The 19,049-nt window shown below is 33.7% G+C and overlaps 3 protein-coding genes across 3 annotated transcripts; 2 read left to right on the top strand and 1 right to left on the bottom strand.

Moving 5' to 3' along the window:
- Nucleotides 1–1,018: 1,018 nt before the first annotated feature.
- Nucleotides 1,019–2,323, top strand: LOC146919767 (mitogen-activated protein kinase kinase kinase 20-like). The gene has a single exon (XM_085713180.1). The coding sequence runs from the start codon at nucleotides 1,142–1,144 to the stop codon at nucleotides 2,189–2,191; it is 1,050 nt and encodes a 349-aa protein (XP_085569306.1). The 5' UTR covers nucleotides 1,019–1,141; the 3' UTR covers nucleotides 2,192–2,323.
- Nucleotides 2,324–7,062: 4,739 nt separating this feature from the next.
- On the top strand, nucleotides 7,063–11,318 carry LOC146919766 (PI-PLC X domain-containing protein At5g67130-like). The gene is made up of 9 exons (XM_085713179.1): nucleotides 7,063–7,284; nucleotides 7,467–7,523; nucleotides 7,618–7,731; nucleotides 7,833–7,970; nucleotides 9,648–9,746; nucleotides 9,874–10,177; nucleotides 10,381–10,604; nucleotides 10,701–10,787; nucleotides 10,907–11,318. The coding sequence occupies exons 1-9, from the start codon at nucleotides 7,279–7,281 to the stop codon at nucleotides 11,099–11,101; spliced, it is 1,224 nt and encodes a 407-aa protein (XP_085569305.1). The 5' UTR covers nucleotides 7,063–7,278; the 3' UTR covers nucleotides 11,102–11,318.
- A 973-nt stretch (nucleotides 11,319–12,291) lies between these two features.
- On the bottom strand, nucleotides 12,292–15,418 carry LOC146919765 (putative serine/threonine-protein kinase At1g01540). Its single transcript, XM_085713178.1, has 7 exons — nucleotides 14,709–15,418; nucleotides 14,446–14,550; nucleotides 14,189–14,311; nucleotides 13,906–14,076; nucleotides 13,668–13,797; nucleotides 13,372–13,581; nucleotides 12,292–12,734 (listed from the first exon to the last, which is right to left on the bottom strand). Exons 1-7 carry the CDS (start codon nucleotides 15,326–15,328, stop codon nucleotides 12,573–12,575), a joined length of 1,521 nt encoding a protein of 506 aa, XP_085569304.1. The 5' UTR covers nucleotides 15,329–15,418; the 3' UTR covers nucleotides 12,292–12,572.
- Between the last annotated feature and the right edge of the window lie 3,631 nt (nucleotides 15,419–19,049).

The following is a 19,049-nucleotide window of genomic DNA, read 5'->3' as shown; positions in this document are numbered from 1 at the left end:
CACAATCTTAGTTTGCTCAATAAATGATAAATCCACCGATGAATATAGTCGGTATTTTTTTGCATTCACGAGTTTGGGACATCAGTTACCGCTAAGTCATGATCAAAAGATCAAAATTCAAGCTCGGTTTTTGAATATTAAAACTAAAAAAAAAAAATGTATGTTTTTAGACCATCTAATCTTGATCGAATGGTGACTATGTTCCAAATGCAGGATTTCGTGTGGTGAGGATACAAGTAGTGTCTTTTATTTTATTTTTAACTATAAACGCTAAATTTGAGCTAAATCTCTCTTTTTGGACTAGAGTATCTAAAGAAAAAAGTTGTTGATTTTGAAAGGATTATATAGAAGAATATTCCTTAAGTTCTACTTAAAAACAAAATAGACATCAACCTTAAACTTAATTCAAAATTTAAAAAGAATTTGAGGATTATTATTCATGCAGAAATAATGATTTCAAAGGCTTTAGCAGAAGACAGAAGTTTTGAGCTTATTATCAATAAATAATGCTTATAATCACACTTCTAATAAAAGAGTACGTACTATACTTCAATGGGAAACGTGTTTGAACTTTCCATATATGGTAGGAAATAGGAATCTTCAAAACATGAGGAATCGTTGAACTAAAATAAATTTCAATTGTCAAAAAAGAACAAAAGATAAAACTTCAAAGTACAGTCAACAACCATCCAATTATCCGAATCATCAAATTAAACTGTATAATTAACAGTTACCCGTCAAAAGAAAACTAATTATTAATTAATAATCAGTTAGTTAATGATCTGCAGTTAATTAGGATTAGGATCTTCTAAATAAAAATTATATCTTCTAAACAGTACGGTTGAGATTGAGAATCAATATGAAAAGATATTTTCCAATTAAAAAACACGCTTTCTTCGCCTTAAATATATATACACACGTGTTTCAATAGCCACCATCTTAAATTTCCCTGTTAGGTCTTTGAATTGAATTATCAACATAAATTTTCAACATATATAAACTTCCCAAATATTTGTTTCCTTATTAACACAAGACGCGACTCTTCAAGGTTTCTCTCATACTACTATTTTATTCCTTCCTCCAACAAAATAGAGTAACACACCAAACCAAACCAAACCAAAAACCTCAGAATAACAAAAACATGAAGAATTGGGTTCGAGGTAAGATGCTAGGTAGTGGCACCTTCGCCACCGTCAACATAGCCACACACCCACAGAATTCCGATACCTTTCCGTCGCTCACCGCAGTCAAAACCTCCGATACTTACGACTCCCATTTTCTCGTAAACGAGAAACAAATACTTGATAGTTTAGGATCATCCCCACATATAATTAAGTGTTTTGGTCAGGATCAAACTTTCGAAAACGGTGAAGAGTGTTATAATATTTTTCTAGAATATGCTGCTGGCGGTACTCTCTCCGATCAACTCAAGAACCATGGTGGCAAGTTACCGGAGAATCTCGTTCATCGTTACACAAGGTCTATCGTTGAAGGACTCAAACATATTCACAACAAAGGCTTTGTTCACTGTGATTTGAAGCTACAAAACATTCTTGTATTTGAGGATGGCGAAGTTAAGATTTCGGATTTTGGTCTTGCTAAAGAGAAAGGTTCAAAACATGGTGGAAAATTGGAATGCAGAGGAACTCCGTTGTATATGTCCCCAGAAGCAGTGAATGAGAGTGTTTATGAATCGCCGGCAGATATATGGGCTCTTGGTTGCGCTGTTGTGGAGATGGCTACGGGTAAACCTGCATGGAATGTAAGCAGTGGTTCAAATATGTGGTCGTTGTTAATTCGAATTGGGGCAGAAGACGAATCACCGTTGATTCCAGACGAATTATCACAAGTTGGAAAAGATTTTCTGGAAAAGTGTTTCGTTAAGGATCCTCTGAAAAGATGGACCGCAGAGATGCTTTTGAAACATGAGTTTATCTCATGTGATGAAACTGTTTCATTGGTGAAAGAGTTGCCATTGTCAATGTCACCATCTCCGAGAACTCACTTCGATTTTACTCATTGGGCTTCTTCTAGTGTTACGACTTTGCCTCCTGATGCAAAGGAATTATGTGAACTGAAATTTGAGCAAGGTTTTTGTTCACCGGACGAGAGGCTTCAACGACTAATCACAGATCAAAGACCGTTGGATTGGTCAGAATCCGATGCTTGGTGTTTTGTTCGGTCAAATTAAAATTTTGTTCCTTTTGTTTTTTAAGCTAGAAGAGTTATGATAATATAAAGATTCATTGTTTTGACGCCACCTTGGCAAGTGTATATACCAAAATTGATTTGTTCTTTTATGTTCATTGACGTTTTTTATTTACTTTTTTGTTTAATGTTCTAGTTTTCAAGCAATGATTATGAATGAACTTTGGCAGCATTTTAGAAACATATGAATTGTTCCCAAAACTTTAAAATCTTAACCAGAAGGATAAAGATCTTCAAGAGGTATTATGCCCTTGACATTACTAGTATGAACTGCAGAAATGGACTCCTTCAATGCAATGCAACCGTGCTTAAACTTTAAACTTTCCATAGATGGTAGGAAATAGGAATATTCAAAGTGTAGAGAAATATCTCATGGCAGAATTGAAGTTCGAACTTTGAACTAAATATAAATTTTTACAATCAAGTGATTGATCTCAAGTGTTAATGTGTTCCACCTAAAAAGAAATCCTTCGAGAAAACCCAAGTTTAATTCATAGGTGAACTATTCATTGTCGGATTGTACAAACAAAAAATATACTAAAGCTTATAATAGATGAAGCATACTCTGATTATTTATTTTTTCTAACCCACTGTAATAATTTATTTTTTCAATCCCTCTCTTCACTCACAAAAACCACATGGACTGCACTCATGTGGCAGAAGATGATCAAGTTCTTAGTTAGCATGGTGGGATTTGAATTATCATCGAATTGTGAAAATATTTGTAGACATGGACATGCCCCTCTCGAAATTAATGTTGAATATTCCATTTTGGTTTGTTAAAAAAAAAAATATTATGTACTTAATTAGATCTTTTTTTAGGCGCATTTGGAGCTTTTTAAAACTATAAACTTTTTGGTAAGGAAAAAAAAAACTATAGCCTTCTTTTTTGGTTTGGGACATGCTTCAGGAAACTCAGAAATTGTGGGTCAATATTTTGTTGCACAAGTACACTTTCTAAACTTACATTCTTTCTCATAGTAACACCACAACTTCTTCTACTTGAAGCTCCATCCTCAAAGATGGCTTTACTCTTGGCGAGTGGGTTTCAAGAACTCTTCCTTAACTAGTTTAGCTATCACTAATTTAAATCTTTAAATCTTCACTTCAACTCCAAAGTTGAAGATACTTTCATTTGTTCTAAAAACACTAAATGGAGTAATGGTTACTACGCTATCAAGACTGATTTCAATTGGCTTTTTAAGCGTAGATTTGTCAATTTTATATGTGGTCTTGGATCTGGTGCCTCCATCTCCTAAAAAGGATCAAGTTCCTTGTTTTAGTTGGCTTGCAATCATCTTGTGTCAATCATGTCATTACTACACAACGCAACTTGGATCCCAATGGTCTTTGTACTTGGTGTAACAACACTCATGATGAGTCTTTCCTTCATTGTATTAGAGACTATTTAGCCTATAGAAATCTTTGTCATGCCCTTAAGTTTCTCAAATATTGACTTCTTTGCCAACATGGATCCGATTAGCTCGCTATGAATGGCTTATCTTCGCTCAACTCTAACACTTTGTCCACATGTGTTTCGTGGTCTTGGAATAATTTGAATGCTTAATGCTTCTCCAACTCACCAATCCTTCATTATCGTCTTACCATGGAAGATCGCAATATGATTTTCACCTCCATCTCTTGCTTCCCTATAACTCTCAATTAGTGACGCATGATGATATATGGGTTAAATGGAACTCCTCCAATCAAGCATTAGAACTAAATTTGGGATTTTGCTTCGTCACCTTTCCTAGAATCAGATCTCAAGTTTCTCGGGGCTCATTGCAGAATCCTCCAAAATTCTTAAGCCGAATTTCATGGCCCATCATGGACTTTTATTGACTAAGAAATTGAATCACCATTATGTAATTTGCTTCAAAGGCTCTCTTCATTGTATTGACATCCTCCATGATCTAACTCGAAGATTCCACAAATTTGCTACTTTGATCCAAGACATTAAAGATTTACTTCATCGATATTGACATCTCAGCATCGCCTACATTCTTTGAGAATGAAACAGATTTGTTGATGTTTTTGCTAAATTATGTGCTTCCTCTGGCATAGATTACATTATCCATCTTTCCCATGCGCTCCACTTTATGGAAACTTGATTTCGTTGAGTGTTGTTTCTGTTCTTTTTTCCTTACTTTTATTTTTTATTTCTTTAGCCTTGTAAACAAAAAAAATATGTATAAATTATGTCATTACATGTCCATTAAGCATGGTTGAAATAGAAATGCAATATTCAATTTAGCTTATGGCTGTAAAGACTAATTTTTTAGCTTATAAATTCATATGATAAATTTTGTCAAAAAAATTCATATCACAAAATTAAATATGTATGGTAATGTTCACTTTATTTATTTTGCAAAAAAAAAAAAAAAAAAAGGAGACTAACAACCCAAAGAAAAAACACCTAAAAACTAACTAAAATGAAATAGTAACAAGCGTAGAGAAAATAACTTCAGAGGTATTTGCTAAAAAAAACTTCAGAGGTATCATCTACTAGTCAACTAAAATAATCTTCAAACTCATATAGAGGAATGTTGTGAATGATGCGTGTATTCACAATGTTCATTACCTCATGATATATTACATTTTTTTCCACTAGTTTATAGTATATTTTAAAATGTTATTTTAATTAGTGTTTGAGTTTATAGTGTTTTCATTTTTATCTCAATTTTATCCTTATTATTTTTACTAAAAACTTTTTTTGCCCTTTATAGTTTAAAATAAAAATAAGAGTAGTGTATGCGTATGAAAGATCAACAAATGTCACTACATACAAGAAATATATATATTTATCAACAAACAAGGAACAAAACTGAGTCAACCAAAATATGTACTTGCATAAGAAAATACGCAAATAAAAAAATAAAATAAAACTTATAGTAACAGAAACTTTTTTTTGTCAAAATAAAAGAAACTAATTTTTTTACAATTACAGAAACTAATTTAATAATAATAAAAAAAGTATATATTTGATTAATAAATTCAAAATTACCAACTTTAAAATATTTTTTTTAGGGTAATAGTCATTTTGGTCATTCAATGTATCAAAATTTTAAAATAGTCCATGATTATGCCCTTCGTAACTTCGTTAGTCAAAATATTCTTTGACATTTAAAATGTTTCGTTAATATTGTCATATTAGTCCTTCAATATACTTTCTTTTTTTAAGAATAAAAAATGGGATTTATAATCACACTATCAGAGACGCCTTTCTAGCACAAGACGTGCCCTAGAAGGAGCTCAATAAACAGAGTTATGAGAACAAATACACAAGCACGCAGTCAGCCGATACCCAAACAAACTAACGGGTCCGACCACCACTGTTGACAACCAAAAACAAAAGTGGCATTATTAGCCTTCAACCACCCGTATGAATGAAACTTAACCTTATCAATAAGCTCCGTGTTGGGAGTGTGAGAGCTATTAAAAAGTATATTGTTACGCTCATTCCACACTAGCCAAACATAGAGAAGCCAAATCAACTGTAAAAATAATCTGCGAGCCCTTGTGCCACCTAAATAATTAGTAAACTGAACAAAATGTGCATGAAGGCTGTGATGATCTACACCTACAACACCAATCCAAGAACGAACCTGTTGCCAAATGATGCCAAAAACATTGCAATGAATAAATAGATGTTGTGCGCTTTCAAGCTGCCCACAACATGCCGAATAATAGGTGTTTGTGGCATATAGAATGCCACGATTTAGTAAATAATTTTTGTCGGCAACTTGTCACGAAGCAAGCGCCATGCTAGGATGGAAACCTTCAATGGCACCTGAGTATGTCATATCAGGTTATCTGAAACATCCAGGATAGAGGGTTCTTGAGAAATGAGCACTTGGTGACCTGTACTAACTGAGTATCCCCCCACAATGTCGGGAAGCCACTGCCAAGTATCTGAAACATGAGACTGCAGAGAAACATTAGATAACAAGACCCTACACTCCTCTACCATCTCCTCCTCCCACACCCACAACTTCTTCCTCCACTGCCACGTCTCACCCCCTTCCTCTCATCCTAAAGTAAGTCCTTCAATATACTTACTTATTGTCGTATCAATTTTTATAAGTTCTTATTTACTATCAATTCAGTCCCTATATGAAAAGATTGTGAGTATTGATGGATTATTTTAGCGTCAAAGACTATTTTAACTATCGAAGTGCACAGTCAAAGACTATTTTAAAATTTTAATATATTAAGGGGTTATTGCGAGTACTCTTTACATATTCAAAGAACAAATTCACTATGTCCTCGTGTGCTTAGCTCAGTTGGTAGGGACAACGCATGGTAATATGCAAGGTTCGGGGTTCAAACCCCAGCCACCACCAAAAAATAACAAACTAACTATTACCCCGTCTTTTTATGAGGAGAACTTCTAAATTATGAGGAGAACTTCTAAAAAAAAATTGGAATCTTCTAAATATCTACATTTATTAGCGAATTGAACCACTAATTTTCTCTCCCTTAATGGGACTCAAACTCAGAACGTTTAACTTTAATTAATATATCGTTTGTTCAAGTTTGAACTCAAGACCGCTAACTGTTTATTTCAAATGAGTTTAATTACTCATCTCCGTCTACTTCCGAAGGCATTAGTAGGACTCAAACTTGGTCCTTTCAAGTTTAAGGTGTTTTTTTAAGCACTTAATCATATTTAACATTATCATTAATATTATCATGAAACAAATTTTATATAGAAAATCAAATTAAGAAAAAGGATAGAATAGTCTCTTTCTTAGCAAACTTAACCAATTTTTTTAATTATAGTCCAAGTCTATGTATAATTTATTTTTGTTAATTAAGTATATTTAAGGACGTACCTAACGAAGGAAGGGGGTTGTAACAAGACGTGAATATAACGCGCGTTTGTTCCTTAATCGCTTCTTATGAAAGAAATGAATTCATTATTTCTTCCTTAATCAGCTTTTTTCCTCTTCCTTCACAAATCCATATCCTTTCTGTTGCTATCTTCAACTGCTCATCTCTCAGTCACAGACTTTTTACATTCAAAAACAAAAAGTCTGTGACTCATCCCTCTCTAAACACAAAAGTAGAATGAAGGTAAGAAAATTCAATGCCTATGCATCTTCAACTAATCATATTTATTGCATTCATTAATTGTATTTATATCTACATTAATAATATTAATCATACTTTTCTTATTTCGTTTAATTTCTCTTCTACATTAATCATTTTCTCTCTGCCTGTTGTTTTTAATCCATACAATGTTTCGTTTTCTGCAGAGCCAAATCTTTGTATTAATCGTCATTTGTTTCTTCACCTATTCATCCAGCTTGAAGGTAATAATAATTATTTTTTAATTTTTTAATTTTCGATATTTACTATTTTGTTGTTTTTGTCGTTTGTTGTTTTTAACCATGTACGAGGTAGCAGATCGGAGAAACATGCGGTTCATGTGATGCTGGTCTTACATGTCAAACATGTCCTGCAAATGGAAATACACGTCCCAGATGTAGCAGGATACTATCTTCAAACCCCATTAACAAAGTTTGTATCTTTTCCTATATTCTAATTGAAAAATTTTCTGTTTTAATTGATTTATGTTCAATTTTTTGATTTTTTTTTTTTTTTATAATGATAATGTGAAGGTGAAAGGTTTGCCGTTTAATCGGTATTCATGGTTAACGACACATAATTCATTTGCTTTGGCTGGTGCAAGATCAGCCACAGGTTCAATTATCCTTGCACCTATGAACCAGGATGACACTATTGCTGATCAACTCAAAGTAAGATTTGCTTTCCCTTTTCATATTTTTTATTATTATTATGGTAGATTATAATATAATGTTTTAGCTTAGCTTATGAATGTGAATAGTCTATTGGAATTTGTAGCAAAGATTAGATTAGACAAAACATAGAATAAAGATGTTGTTTAGTATGTGAATGTGAATAAAGAACAAAGATTGAATATTGAAATTGAGGTTCCAGCTCAACTAGTTTTTATTTATTAGTTAAAATTACTTGGCGTATCTTATGTGACAACTAAGAAATGGTCTATGGTCGTTTTTTTTAAAGTTGTAACTCTTACAACGATTTTATTTCTTTTTCGTGTATGTTTGGTTTCACTTCTAAAGAACCAAAATTGATTCTACTTGTAGCTATAGATTGGAACTTCTGAGTTTAGAATTAATTTTAACATTCAAATTTGTTGTTTAATTCACTTTTACGTTATGTATTATGTATTCTAACGTAAATCATTTTAGTTTCAACTCATTTTTAGCCAGAATTAATTTTAATAAGTCAATATATTCAAAATCATTTTTTATAACCAAACATACACGACCTTTCTAGTTTCTACGGTCAAACAAACACAATAGGTTTGATAAAATATGGAAGTCCATGCATACACGGGATTAATCCTTCTCTTCCTTGTGGCCCTTTTTTATTGATAATTCCCGTGGACCTTCTTTAACATGATGCATTGTAGGATATAATATAAAATTAGTTCATATATGTTTTGATGTCATTAAGCTTGATAAAATTTAGCAACAAAAAAATGATAAATTTTTCATTGGATGTCTTTTTCTTTTAGGGGTATAATGTCTTTTTCTTTTAGGGGTATAATGTCTTTTTACATTAGTTTATAGATCTGAATAAACTTACTTAAAAGAGTTAAATGTTGACCACATAAATGAAGTGGGTGTAGTGTAGATGGCACGGTTGAAATAAAATTGGTGAAAGTTAATAGTAGTAAATAAATAAATAAATAAATAATTGGAAAGAATCTAAACGCTAGTAGTTGTTGAATTAGTTGGTGTACTAAAGCTATAAAGTAAAACGAAATTAACATAGAATAATTTTATTTTGCATAAAAGAATGCTCATGATGAACAACCTTGAAAGCACACATCTTACTTGTTAAGGAAAATATACATGTTCATTGTTCAATGGGAATCATGTGCTAACTACACAATAATTCATGTATGCAGTAGTTGTCTCATGTTTTATTATAAAAAAAAAGGGGGAAACAGCCACTATAAAAATATATTGCTTGAAAAAGCGAAATATTACTATTACTAACATGCCTTTTTCAATTATCATTTTATTAATGAGACAACCATATTTTAAGATTAGATGCTGATGTGATGAATGAATTAGTCATAGTCACATTTTTTATGATAGAATAAATAGTCACAGTTACAACATGATACGGTACTTCATTTGAATAATTCACACATTAGGTCAGCAATTTTATAAACCAAAGAAGGCAATCGTGTATTCTAATTTGGAGATGAATTTATACTGAAACATCTCATTTATTGACAATTTGATCAATTTTGAACTATGAACTCTATTTATACATATGAGTTCATATAAAAGTGATAAAGATAACTAACTTAACTAACTCTTCACTTTATAGTTTATTTTTTCACTTATCTATGTATCTGTTGTGTATCTTAACAGAATGGTGTTCGAGGATTTATGTTAGATATGTATGATTTTCAAAACGACGTATGGTTGTGTCATTCTACTGGAGGCAAATGTTTCAACTTCAGTTCATTCGTAAGTGCGTGGCTCTACTATCTGCTTATATTATTACTTCATCGATCATTAATGACATAACATAAACTTTGGTGTGTTTGGTTGATTTTGTAACATCCATTTGTCTATGTCTATCAATGATCGGCAGATACCTGCAGTAAACGCGCTTAGAGACATGCGTTCATTTCTGGATGCAAATCCATCTGAAATAATCACCATCTTTATTGAGGATTATGTTAGAGCTCCTGCAGCCCTAACTAAGGTCTTCCAAGCTTCAGGGATTAACAGGTACATGTTCCCGGTTGGTCGGTTGCCCAAGAACGGTAGCGATTGGCCTGTTGTCGATGACATGATCCTGAACAATCAACGATTTATCGCATTCTCCTCGAGATCTTCCAAGGAAGCAGCTGAAGGCATTCCTTTCACGTGGAAATACGTCGTAGAAAACCAATGTGAGTAATTGCATGCCTCAAAAACATGTTTTAACTACTTGGACTTATTTTTGTCATGTGACGTGACGCAATGTATACAAAAGATAGACGAAGATATTGTCATGTGATGCATGTGCAGTAAATAAGTGAATTGGGTTTTATTAATAGTATGATACGATTATGGAAGCTAATGAACTATGATTGTATATGTTTGAGAATTTTAGATGGAGATGAAGGTATGCAACCGGGTTCTTGTCCAAATCGAAATGAATCGCCACCAATGAACACAAAATCTAGGTCATTAGTTCTGATGAACTTCTTTCATTCTACACCGAATCGTTCTCAGGCCTGTGGCGACAATTCAGCTCCATTACTTAGCATGATGAAGACTTGCCATGAAGCTGCCGGCAACCGATGGCCAAATTTCATCGCTGTTGATTATTATCAGGTAGTTATATAGTATTTGTCTAAATTTTCATCAAATCGTTAATCACAAAGGTTAATTTATACTAATGATTTGTTAATGATGGTTATGATGTTATAGAGGAGTGATGGTGGAGGAGTACCACAAGCTGTTGATGCAGCAAATGGTCATCTCACTTGTGGATGTGACAGCATTGCTTATTGCAAGGTTTGATTCCTGCATCCTAAAATGATTAAACAATAGCATATGCTGCATATTCATTGGAAACATTTTACCATAAAACTTTACCTTATTGTATTTAACTGTGTACTAATATATATGTTCAGGCAAATGCTACGTTTGGTTCATGTGATGTCCCTCCAATTTCTCCACCTCCACCTGCTTCAGAAGCTGCACCAAATGGAAACCAGAAGTCTCCTAATAATAGTCAAGCAAACAATGCATATAGTGGTAGAACAGCTATGATGATGCAATTGGCTGTGTTAACTTTGGTTACCACAACTTTCTTGGCATGGTTATAAAATGCTACTAGTTTTGCAGTGTCTTTAATCATGTGAAAATATGTATATGTATGTTGTATGTTGTACACATTGAGTCATTTGATTCCTAGTGTTATTGTATGGAATCTGAGTCCTTTTTTCATCACTCGGCACTTTATGGTTGTGTTTTGACTTGGTCTGTTGAATGATTCACAACTATTGGTTGCATACTTACATAGCATAAGCTGTTTTTGGTTAAGTTCAATTTATTGCCGACAAGTTTCTTAAGTGAACTACCAAATTTGAGCTGGAGCAAGCCATGCCAAAAATGTCTTTTCAGGTTATGCAACTGAGATCTAGTGAAGATTGGTTAGATGAGGTAGGCATCAATTGTGGGGGCTTTATATTTCTCACAGGAAAAAAGTTGAATTATGGTGGCCACTTATGAGATACCTTATAAAGATGAAACGATTTATGGAACTCTCTTTATACAGCTGTCAGGGGCTCTTTGTGTCAAAAAAAAAAAAAAAGCTGTCACGGTCTTTCTAAATCACAACATAAATTCCCCACTGAGTTACACATGGAGCTAATGGACCACTGTATTGAAGTGAAGATAATTTGTTATCTAGTGACAACTATTTAACATGAATGTGTTGTTATGTGTCTCACTTGTATATATTGTCCACCAAGAAGAAAAGAAAAAAAAAAAGTGTGCGCATAGCTGCTGCATTGTGTTGTGCCTATAGGTGTAGGGCAGTAGGGCGGTTCATGGTTCGATTGAGGAAGTTTATTGAATCGAACCATTATAACAGTTCAATAAACCTGAAACTTTTTTGGTTTGTCTAGAACCGGTATAAAGATTTGGTACATTGGTTCTGTGTTTCAAACGGAACCAAAACTACCTTAAAAAAAACCTAAGATTGTTGGAAGAAAAAAAAACCAAAAACTAAACCGAAACCAACATTACTGTTTGAGCAAATGAACCGAATCATTAAACTGAAAAGAACCAAATCGTGAACTCTCAGTTATAACTCAATTTTTCTTGGTGCGGTTTAGTTAAATGGTTCGATTCAGATTATTTTAAATAGATTTAGCTATGGCATGTAGAGGATCAAAGTCCAGAAAAATTTGTATTACCGTTTAATGTGATGTATGTATGCACCAGTTACTTGATGTAAGTTACTGACTTCTCTATGTTTTAATCATACAATAAAATGTTCAACACTTCAAAGAGATCAAAACAGTCATTTATTGGAAGAATTGAACCATATGACTATAATTTACATGACCAAACCTATAGCTAAAATACAATCATCCCCTCAAAAAAAGACATGGGACAGAGAAAATGAAGAAATCTCAATGCAGGGTTATGCGATTATACGCTGGGGTATAGAAGGTTCCAACAATCTTAAAGCAAAAAGCACGTTTGTGTTGGCCTTTTGCAATGACAGGTTGTAAAAGGAGGAGAGTAGCACAAGTTTTTTGTTGTCATTAAAGAGACAGCTATGCAAATTTATTGCTTCTCTACTTCATGATTTGAACTTGTCTCATTAGTACACTTCTCATTTTCAAGCATACCATCATCAATTGATACAGTGGCCTCCTCTTTCGATCTATCCTCTATACTGGTGGTAGGTGAACTTCCTACGCCTGGATCCCTTCTAACTCGACGTTCCTATATCAATAAAGTTAAAATCAAAGACTGTCAGTGGAAACATAAGAAAATCAGGGATGCAAAGTAATGCTATTTCTTTATAGTGTTGGAAGTGATCCTTCTGATTTTGGTTTCATTTATTAAACTTCGATGGGGGGACCAGTCAGTTGGTGCGCAAAGAACAACACTGTTGAATTTATATTAGTTCATGATCAAATATAAAGCTTGTAGATAAGCTAAGGACCACACATGGAAAAGAAGTTACTACTTGCTATCAGCATAAATGAATACGAATATCCATTTAGGTGTTGAGATATTTAACCACATGAGTTCCATAATGAAGAGGCTTTCATAACAATAATTCACTCATAAACTATGATACACACTGGTACTAGCAACTTAAATCAAGACACAAAATTAGAAACTAAATTTATCGGTGAATAAAAATTTGATAAATTGGTAATTTAATTTAGCGGGCAAGTGATCGCTTGTCATCTAGGCTTTTATTGAAAAATAATGATATGAATCCTTTTAGCTGTCATATTTCAGATTAACATCTCAATTAATAAAAGGAACTATATATCCACATGCCATGCTTCCTTATTCATTAACTATTACTATACTAAGGTTGAATTAATTGAAGAAGAAATGATATTACCTCTTTGTAAGGTGAATCTTCAGCTTCAAGCATGTGTATTACATGCCCCATTTTAGGCCGCTTTTGTGCATTAGGGTCAGTGCAGCGTAAGGCTACAAGAAGAGCTCGCTTTAATGCCCTCGAAGTTGGTTTCTCTGGAAGCTTTGGATCCAACACTCCCTCTGGATTTCTGTTACTGACCATCTTCTTGAGCCACTCAACTAAATTCACCTGAAAATTTCGATTTTTCAGATTCGAACATAATAACCAATAACAGTGAGGTTCACAATAGTGAAAAAAAATAAACCAAACCGAACCTCATCTGCAGGACGACTATATTCAACTGGATTCCTGCCAGTAATTACTTCCATAATAAGAATTCCAAAACTATATACATCACTTCTTTCATTCAACATTCCAGTACTTGCATACTCAGGAGCTACATATCTGCGGAAATAAAAAAAAATTCGTACAAATTATTTTCAACTCAAAATTTATACATAGTTCTTGTAGGTTTTAATAGGACAAATAAAAGACAAAGGAGAATGTACAAACCCAAATGTACCCATGACACGGGTTGTAATATAGCTGCTCTCAGGACTAAGGAGTTTGGCAAGACCAAAGTCAGAAACCTTTGAATTCCATTGCTTACTAAGCAAAATGTTGCTTGATTTAATATCGCGGTGAACAACTTTTGGTTCTAGCCCCTCGTGAAGATAAGTCAACCTGTCAAAAAATAATATCAGGAAAAGCATTTTTCGGCAATAAATTTGTGAATCGAACAAGACAGAATGCACAAAAATAAAATCAAATGATGTTATTGTTGCTTAGTGTTTACCCTTTCGCCGTTCCAAGAATAATGTTCATTCGAATTTCCCAAGTTAAAGGACTACAAGGTCCAACATCACCATGTAACCATTGCTCCAAGTTACCATTGTCAACATACTCATACACTAGCATTCTGTAATTAGGAAGAAATAACACTGTCAATTTATTGTTATAAACTAGTATAAGTAATGTAACATAACTATGATAATAATGAAGAAATTAAAAGCATGTAAATTAAATCAAACTAAATAGAAGACTAGTACTTACCTATGAGCTCCTTCAGCACAATAACCAAGCAACCTCACTAAATTCTTATGACGAACTCTTCCTATAGCTTCCACCTCAACCTTAAACTCTCTTTCAGCTTGTCCCCTAACATCATCCATTAAATTACACAAACCAAAAAACCAAAGTTAGTTAAGCTTATTTCCAATGTAGAAGACATTGACATCTCCCTCTGGTTCCAGAGAAAAAGACTCTGTAATCAAGAGTTCGGTCGAGAGGTAATTAAGTGTGGCCAAGAAACAAACCTATTGTTGAGCAAATTCTTAATAGCAATATTAGTATTATCCTTCAAAATACCATGATAAACAATTCCATAACCACCTTCACCAATAACATTATCAGGTGAAAATTCATTAGTAGCATCTTCTAATTCTCTTAAAGTATACCAATGACCCCAACCCAGATGAGAAACTTGAGGAATAACCGCGTTAACTTGATCCAACGGTCGAGATTCTCGTTCTCCACTATGTTCAACAGAGCCACGTTGTTCAGGGTAAGAAATTCTATGATTCTTTCCTATCTCAAACTGAATTCTCTTGTAACTTAAAGGAGCAGTTTCTTCTTCTGGGTGATTTTGTTCGGAAGGTGGGTCGGGTTGAGGAGACGGGTCGGGTTGAGGTGGAACATCGAGAGTGATTTCTGGAACATCTTTGGAGATGTTTGGAATGGTTGTTTTTGTTTTTGTTTTTGTTTTTGTTTTTTTGGAGTTGTTGTGTTTGAAAGCAAGGTAGATAGAGATGAAGAAGAGGAGGAGTACGATGATGACACCAACGATGATGCCGAGGATGACGTAGAGACGGAGACCGAATATTGAGGTTTGGTTTGAGAGTTGGTCGTTCATTGTGTTTGTGTCGGTGTTGTGCATTACTGTGAAGAAAAAAGAATGCTCTGTTTTTTGAAGATCAGAGTCATGTGTGTGGTTAGAGAAAGAAACAGAGTTGTGTTGAGTTGGGTTGAAAAACGTGTGAATGGATGAGAGATGAATGAAGAAGAGGAGGAGGAGGCAATGGCAGCTGGCATGGTGGGGTCTGTTGGTGGTGGTGAATCAATTGCAGTGTGTTTTGTTGTCTTTGAAGTGAGTGAGTGGGAACTACTGTTGCATGTGTGGTTTAGTTTAACTAGTAGAGATACTTTATTTGGAAAATGCTAATTGCATTATTACTCAAATCTAGAGTAATCTATAGTTTCCTCTCTAATGGGTCATAAGTGCTTTGATTAGTCAAACAATAAAAGAGGTACTACTCATAAGTGCTTGTTTGGACCCAAATTCCATTTTCGACATCAAAGTTAAGTCGGTTATCACAAAAATTATAGGAGTATTAATTTGTTTTGAATATGATTTTAAATTCTAGATTATCAACATAGACCTGATTTATCGTATCGACTATCAACATGCACTTAATCACGGGTCAGACAATAAGAAAACACGCACAAAATGAAAGTGAATGCGATAGTTCGTCCTTGAATTTGTAATCATCACTCGATTTGATCTTTGATGGGAATTAGGGGTGGGAACAGGCCAGGCCATCCGATAGGGGCCTATGGCCTAGCCTATTTAAAGTCTGGCTCGACTCAGCTCGTTTATTAACAAGGTCAGACTCAAGCTTTTTATAAAGCCTATTTAATTAAATAGGTCAGGCTAAGGCTTGCAAAAAAGTCTATTAAGCCCGTCGGGCCGGCCTATTAAGCTTTTTATGTATAATATATCTTCCATTATTGATATCGTTTAAAATTTTTCTCATAAACTCAAGCCTTCATATGATTGGTTATTTGGTAGCACATATATTGGTGTGATTAGACCTTCGTAAGATTTCATTATTTAGTTGCAGATATATTCATGTGCTTTAGGCCTTCATAAATTTTGGCCTATTTAGTAGTAGGCTTGCATGTGTTTCTAGGCTTTAGTGTAAAATAGGCTTTTAAATAGGCTTTCAGGCTTCATCGGGCCTTGAAATAGGTTAGGCCAAGCCTCGAAAATGAGCCTATGACGGGTAATAGGTCAGACTCAAGCCTATAATTTTTGAAGTAGGCCAGACTTAGGTCTTACAAAGCCCGACCCGGCCTAACCTATTTCCACCCCTAATAGGAATGAAGTGAATTGAGAGAGATTTGGATCCTCTCATTCTCCTCGTTCTCTCCTTCTTCATTTTTCATCGCGTTGTATATATATCTCTCTAGATTTTAAATGGAAGATCAAGATAGAGGGAAAAAAAATATGATCAAGAGAGAAAGACGTGGATTGGAGAACGAGGGAGAAAAATAGAACAAGGCGAATGAGAGGAACCAATTTGAATGGAGTCAATGAGTCATGTTGTTGATTTTTCATTTTTTAGGAAAACTACTTGACATCATTCGTTTTTTGTTAGTGTTTTTTAAAAATATATTATATTCTTGTTTCTTTTAGGGACTACTCTATTATTGTTAGATTGCTTGCTTGCAAATTGTAACACATAACAAGATATAATCATTAAATAATAGTATATGAAGGGGGTGATGACGTAGGTGACGTGGTTGCTATGGATTGTTCGTGATGAAAATACAAAAGTTGGTGATGGGTCATTGTCTGAAATCTAATGTACGAGAAGACATTGGCATTGCCTGTGAATTTCAAAGGGTGACGACGGAGCGGTTGTTGTTTCTATGGATTGCGGTGGTTATGGGGGAGTTCATAGTGAAAATACGGAAGTTAAGTTGATGATGAGCCACGGTCTCGTAAAGCAATTTTGTGGTGGTTCAACCTATTTGATTAACTATAAGTAAAACATCAAATTGATCCATGTCTTTGTTGGACATTTTTAAATTGGGTTAATATGTGTTTACCCCCCTGTAATATTGGTCATTTCTGGTTTTACCCCCTGTAAAATATTTTTTTTGGATTTCGTCCTCGTAATTTGAAGATTTTTGGTTTTGGACCTTCATGAGTTTTGACAGTACAAAATCAAAGATATGGCAGGGGGTAAACCGAAATTTGCTCAAATGAACAGGGGGTAAACCAAATTTTTTTCAAATTACAAGAGGGGTAAACCTAAATTTGCTCAAATTACAGGGGGTGAAATATTCAATGAAGGTCTAAAACCAAAATATTTTCAAATTTCAAGGATGAAATTCAAAAAAAATATTTTACAGGGGGTAAAACCGGAAATGGCCAATATTATAGGGGGGTAAACACATATTAACCCTTTTTAAATTAGTCCCTAACCTTTTTAATATTTCAAACTAGTCATTGTTTTTGTCAAAAGTTTCTCAATTTGTTTCTTCATCATGCGACAAAAACATAAAGACATGGACCTAACTGAAAAACTTTTAACAAAGACAGAGACTAATTTAAAGTATTAATAAAGTTATAGACTAATTTGATAATGACTTACAAAAACATAGATCAATTTGGTGGTTTAGTCATTAACTATAGAGTGTACATTTAAAGATGGGTAAATTTGTAAAAAAATGATAATGGTTTTTTAGAAAAAAAGGGAAAGAATAAAATTTAAATACTTCAAAAATGAAGTTTTGTCGATACTCTGAAGATATTCGCGGATCACCTAAGAAATGTCAAAATTATCTATTAAAATATTTTTTTGAATACTTAGGTGACACCTCGGATATATGTGTTTTAGAAACGATGAGACAATGTTGTGGGTTGTTTTTAAAAAAATCATAATTAAATGCCATGTTCTTTTTATGAATGATGGTAATGAGGGAAAGTATACTTAAATAGAGAAGTTTCAACTTAACCGATAAAATGTCAAAGTTGTTAGGTCACATATTGTGATTGAAGTTCAAACTCTTATGCATGTGAGTTTTCAATGACTATTGTCATTTCATCTATCTAAAAAAAAATAACATTCGATAAAATATATAGGATATTAACAATGCTTCTTTTTTTTTAGGGGATGGTGTTTTTGCTGGTATCCTAACATCTGGATGGAAATATATTATGATTTATACAAATTCTACACTTTTTGTTTTAATCGCAAGTATTATTTTTTGTAAATTGTGATCTTAACAATATTAACTTTTTTTTTTAATCGGAAGGTGTTTGCTTAAACCAAAGACCCTTGTATTGGGAAAAACAAATTGACACAACTTTCTACTACTCCCTCCGTTTCTATATGCAAGCACCTTTTGCCTCTAATAAAAGGGTGTTTACATATAGGGACGGAGGGAATAGCTGTTGATCTTAACAATATTAACTGTGTTTTAATTGCTGGTATCCTAGCATTAATGAAGAGTTATCGTTGCATATTCCTTCATCTATTTTACTTATGTTGGAAAATGACTTGAAACCGATGTTGCTAATTATGTCAAATTGTGGCACTATTCCGTGCAATCGCGACAGGATTTGGCATAGTTGGTTACATGTTTTGATTTCGTCAAAAATTGTGCCACGATTTTGCTAGGTAACATAAACAATCTAATGTAAGAATTAGAATAATGGCGCAGCCTAGATCAATCATGGTTTAATTTGCATTGAATTTTGACATTGTATGAGCATTATTTGACTCATTCATTGACAAGATTTTATCAAACCAAACAAGGGAGCTTCTAGGGATTTTAGAGGCTAATAGTCAAGTGTCTTTAAATAAAAG

This window comes from Medicago sativa, chromosome 5, assembly GCF_051527215.1.
Source record: "Medicago sativa cultivar Bolivia chromosome 5, Bolivia_mono, whole genome shotgun sequence".
Classification (NCBI taxonomy): Eukaryota; Viridiplantae; Streptophyta; class Magnoliopsida; order Fabales; family Fabaceae; genus Medicago; species Medicago sativa.
The sequence above is the reverse complement of the archived record's forward strand: the minus strand, read 5'-3'. Positions and strand labels throughout refer to the sequence as shown.

Bases quoted from the DNA above. Each gene is read 5' to 3' on its own strand.
- LOC146919767 (XM_085713180.1), top strand. From the start codon at position 1,142: ATGAAGAATTGGGTTCGAGGTAAGATGCTAGGTAGTGGCACCTTCGCC.
- LOC146919766 (XM_085713179.1), top strand. The intron at 9,747-9,873 runs GTAAGTGCGTGG...AATGATCGGCAG, and splicing joins GTTTCAACTTCAGTTCATTC to ATACCTGCAGTAAACGCGCT. The intron at 10,178-10,380 runs GTGAGTAATTGC...TGAGAATTTTAG, and splicing joins ATACGTCGTAGAAAACCAAT to ATGGAGATGAAGGTATGCAA.
- LOC146919765 (XM_085713178.1), bottom strand. From the start codon at position 15,328: ATGCACAACACCGACACAAACACAATGAACGACCAACTCTCAAACCAA. The intron at 14,312-14,445 runs GTAAGTACTAGT...TCCTAATTACAG, and splicing joins TGTGCTGAAGGAGCTCATAG to AATGCTAGTGTATGAGTATG. The intron at 13,582-13,667 runs GTTCGGTTTGGT...CGAAATTTTCAG, and splicing joins ATAGTCGTCCTGCAGATGAG to GTGAATTTAGTTGAGTGGCT.